Source organism: Rhinopithecus bieti, unplaced genomic scaffold (genome assembly GCF_001698545.2).
Source record: "Rhinopithecus bieti isolate Rb0 unplaced genomic scaffold, ASM169854v2 scaffold_9877, whole genome shotgun sequence".
Lineage (NCBI taxonomy): Eukaryota > Metazoa > Chordata > Mammalia > Primates > Cercopithecidae > Rhinopithecus > Rhinopithecus bieti.
In genome coordinates, this window is record NW_016806237.1 from 196,015 (window position 1) to 200,476 (window position 4,462).

At 53.2% G+C, this 4,462-nt stretch overlaps 1 protein-coding gene across 9 annotated transcripts in view; it reads right to left on the minus strand.

Annotated features, from left to right (window-relative positions):
- EBF3 (EBF transcription factor 3) overlaps window positions 1-4,365 on the minus strand; it is a 129,488-nt gene extending 125,123 nt beyond the window's left edge. For 5 of the 9 annotated variants that reach the window (XM_017875313.1, XM_017875314.1, XM_017875308.1 and 2 more), the window contains exons 1-4: window positions 4,141-4,365; window positions 3,873-4,029; window positions 3,439-3,502; window positions 2,662-2,717 (exon numbers count right to left, since the gene is read on the minus strand). In XM_017875313.1, the coding sequence (XP_017730802.1) occupies window positions 2,662-2,717; window positions 3,439-3,502; window positions 3,873-4,029; window positions 4,141-4,274 (411 nt within the window). In that variant the 5' untranslated portion in view covers window positions 4,275-4,365. The remainder of the gene's footprint in view (window positions 1-2,661; window positions 2,718-3,438; window positions 3,503-3,872; window positions 4,030-4,140) is intronic. The other 4 variants (XM_017875306.1, XM_017875307.1, XM_017875309.1 and 1 more) reach the window with 2 other exon arrangements.
- Window positions 4,366-4,462: the final 97 nt, after the last annotated feature.

The window sequence follows — 4,462 nt, forward strand, 5'->3', positions numbered from 1 at the left end:
AAAGAAGCCGGGAATGATGGTCGCGGCGCAGGAGCAGTTTGCCAAGGGCCAAGGGCCGCGCCCGCCCTGCCATGCGCGCTCCCCGGGCTCTGGCCAATCTGGCGCCCCGCGGCTTTCCGCGTTCCAAACCCAGACGCCCGCGGGGAGCAGGCCGCCCTGGACCGGCCGCCGTCCCGAGCCCCCGGGGCCGCCCTGAGTGGTGGGCAGCGACCTGGGCTCTGCACGCTGCTGGCGGCCTGGAAGTCCGGACCGGAGGTCCAGGAGCAGCAGCCGCACGTGTGCCGGGGCGTCGCCAGCGCCCCGCAGGAGTGCCGGGGCCCCCGGGCGCCCGAGCCCGCGCGGCCACGTGCTCCTCGCCGGATGATATTTGGAAAGAAAGTGCTAATGGCCAATCTGGTGTTTATTTTGAAACTGCTAACAATGATTTTCTCGGGTAAAAGACAGTCTCTGCGCGCACGCTCGGGTGGGTTTTGAGCAGAGGCTCCGCCAGATGGTGCGAAGCCCTAGGTGCGTTCACCGCCGCGCTCAGCCCGGCTCCGCCGCTGGGAACCCGAGCTGGGGACCGGGAGCCGCCCGCCGGGGCTAGGCCTCCACCGCCGGCCTCGCGAAAATACAGAAAAGGAAAAAAAAAAAGTCTACTGGGGGAGGGGCGGGAAGCCGGGGCTGGGAGCTGCAAGTTCCCGGCATAAAATTCCACGGAAGGGGGAGGGATGTCCTCTCGCCGGTTCCCGCCCCCACCCCTGAAAATAATCTGGAAATTCCTTCCAACCTCCCCGGGCACTTCTGACACTTTCCTCTACTTCCAGGCGGACAAAGCCCTTTCTGGTGAAAGCCCCGGGCTGCCCTCCTGGGAAGAGGGAAGGTTCCCCGGGAACCCCGCTCACCCGCCGGCCTCCCGCCTGGACCCGGCTCGGAACCACAGAAGTGATGGGTGTCACCGCAGGCCAACGAGCCGCCTGGGGGCTGCAGGGCGCGTGGCCGCGGCGGGCACCAGCGCTTCTGAGAGAGTGGCTTGTCCTCCGATGGATCCCCGTATTTATATTTGATTTATTTTTTATTTTGTAGCACAAACAGAAATCCATAAACTGTCGGTTCAGCGCCATTGACTCTTTGATCAGTTACTGGGCTATTTCTTTCCTTTTTTTTCCCCTCCATGCCCGTCAGTGAGAGGAGATTAAATGCCTTTATTTTCAGCCCTGTTTATACTGCAAAGGTACAAGGCTAAATGAACAATAAAAGTATACTTAAAACGAAGCCTCCTTCTCTGTGCAACAACAGAGAAACTTAGCGCTGCCTACATAAGCCTCTTAATTAAGACTATAGCGATTTCCGAAAACATTTAGCCATTATATACAAAGGAAATAAAATCACCCTGTCAACCAGCAGCCCGAGTTCCAGAGGCTTCTCTGAATCGAGTGAAATAATTACAGAAAGCACACCGCCTCTGTCTTTGTCAGAAAGACCTTAGTTTACCTGTCAGATCTGTTTTACTCTAAGAGAAAACCACACAGTTTTACCGCTGCAGGCATTAAAATCTAACACCCTTGCTACCTAGGTAAGGACAAACTTTTTAAAGGTGAAATAAAAGCTGCAAACTAATTGCATGCAGAGAGTGGGAGGCATATGTGCTGGGCTGCAGGAAGCCCCAAAGAGCTCTCCTTTACTTGGCTCACAATTCTTCAAGTTAGCATCAAAACCGAAGAAGCCACTTTCATTTCTAAGTGTGAAGCCCAGCTTGGAAGCATATTTTAAAACAATCTGTGCGGAGTGGATTTAATCTACACACTGGACCTGCCCCCTCCCTACCACAACACTCTATTTTAAGAAAATGGGGGCAGCAGGAAATCTTTAAAACAACCAAATCAACAACAACACACCACCCAGCACAAAACCAGCAGCCAGAGACTGCACAATGTCAAAAAGCAATGACGCACTTTTCTCCACTTAATCACATTACTGATAGCCAATAGTTATCATCGGAAAAGTTGACCAAGACAGGTTAAATAATTTAATAAGGAACTGCTTGTAATTATGTTATTTACAAGGTATGACAGAGGGTGGGAGAGGGGGCAGAGCAGTGGACGAGTTGGAGTGACCCCTGGAGCTTGGAGTTTGAATTATGGAGCTGGGGGGCTGCGAGGTGAAGATGGACTAGAGGAGAACAAGGTGACTTTTCACCCCAACACATTTAACTTTTAAATCCAAATAAACGTCTCGTGTTACTAGACCATCACACTGGAAAGGAGAAAAAAAAAATGAACTAATCAAGTCCAACTCGATGGGCTTAGGAGTTAGCTGCCTTTGTTATAGAAAAAAAAAATCCAAATGAACTGATTCCTAGCAGAGAAGCATTTAAAAATAGACAAGAAGGGGGACATCTTGAAATTTTTCTGTCAAATATTAATTACCATAATTAAGACAGAATATGATTCCAATCACAAGACATTTAATAAAGCATATATATCCTGTTCTAATGACAACATAAACTATTTTACCAATCGCTTCATTCATTCCAATAAATATGGAATTCTCATTAGCATGTCAAGGAAGCTCAATGGAAAACAAATACATGAGATCCATTTATCAGTGCCCTTGCCTCTGAAGCCCAGAACAACCCAGGCCCAGCAGTGAAAACTCGTGCAGAGGCATAAACTTTCTCACCTGTTTGGTCATTGAATCTATGAGGCGAACATACAGATCTTGCTCTGTTCTGACTCCTGCAAAAAACAGAGACAAATTCTCATCAGGATTTGAGTGCTGCACCTCGGGGAGGGCACACGGGGCACAGGAAGTCTGTAACTCAGGACTGCTGCCACGGTGATGCAGCAAAACTTAGGCAATCCCTTCGAAAAGGAGAAAGAGAACCCCACCACTTCTCGCTTAATTTTTTTTCCTTTCTTAATTAAGAACCTTAAGACTCTTAGGGTTTGCATTTCAAGGTGCAAGGAATTTGCCTGGTGGAGAGCAGGCCCGGTGGCTGTGCGCGGTGGGCCCATGTGGTCGTTTATTTTTAGAAAAGAAAAAGCACCAAATGGAAACTGAGTGAGAGGCTGAACTCTTGCTAATGTCTCTCGAGGATTAAAAAAAAAAAAAAAAAAAAACTCGTTCACAGGAAGTAAGTTATGCTCCGTTTATGGAGCTACCCCCATCCCAATAATTAACATTAATTTGCAAAATTGAAAAAAGTCACTTAAAAGTGATGTTCTGCTGGAGCCTGTATCGATCTTTTTTTTACTTTCTACTTCAAGCCCCACCGGTTAATCATGCGAAGTGCCATCGACTTATTGATCGTTTATGTTTTGTTTTCCTTCTATGCCATGAGAAGATTTCGTGTTTACATCCATGTCATTTTAATCTCAAAATCTTTATGTCCTTTCACCAGCGCGGCAAAGGAGAGCCAGCCGCTGCAGGGGCGGCGAGCAGGCAGCAGGCACTTACCGTTGCTGTACAATAACTGGAGTTTATAGTGGATGCCGTTGTTGGTTTTCTCGTTGTTTGGCTCCTGAAAGTAACGATAAATAATTGCATTTAGTGCGATCGGTGTCAGGCGCGGCCACCGCGCTCGGTCCCCCTCCGCGACCGAGGCTCTCGGCCTCACACATGGCAGGATTCCTAGCTCGGAGCAGCGCGGTGATGTCACTTTCCTGCTGGAAGCCCAGCGTTCTCCTCGCCCCGAGTAAGTCCGAGGGCGCAGAGAAGTTGCCCAGCCCTCAGCGGTCCCGGGCGACCGCACGTGGCGGCGGCGGCGGCGGCGGGGTGGCCTGGCGGAGCCGTGCCCGCCGCCGAGGGGGGCACTTGAACCCCCGCGCGCCGGCACCGCCTGACTCCCACTTCTAGAAAGAGAGAGGGTGTGATCGTATGTTTGCACTTACTTTCTCTTTCTCCACAAAGTCCACAAAAGCGGTCCTTTCAATCTCCACCGGCTGCCCCTGCCTGTCGTAGAGCGCCAGCACGAAGTGGAAGAAATTGGATTTCCGGAGGTTGGAAGGCGGCTGCTTCTCGAAGTGCGCCCGCGCCAGCCCCACGCCGCTGCGGGAGGAAAGAGACAGCGGCCCGGTGAGGAGCGCGGCGCCGGCCAGCGGAGGGGGCCGGGCCGGGCCGGGGCCGGGACCGGGGCGCGTGGGGGCGGCCGGTACGTACCTCTGGGCGGCCGTGTTGGCGTCCACCACGCCCGCCGTGTGCATCCACGAGCGCACCGGGTTCATGCCGCTGCCCAGCGGCTCCTCCTTCATGGTCGTCCCCCCGCGCGGAATATTCTCCTGAATCCCAAACATGAAAACTGCTGGCGGCGGCCGCAGCTCCCGGCCGAAAGCGTTTCCTCGAGCAGCGGCGCTCGGGGCTCGGCGGCAGGCGGCTGCCCTGGCCGCCCTCGCCCTGCTCGGCGCCTGCGGTCCGGCCCCGCCGCCGGCTTCAGCCCGTCCCGGGCAGGCGCGACATACACCAGCGGCCGGGCGCTCCGGAC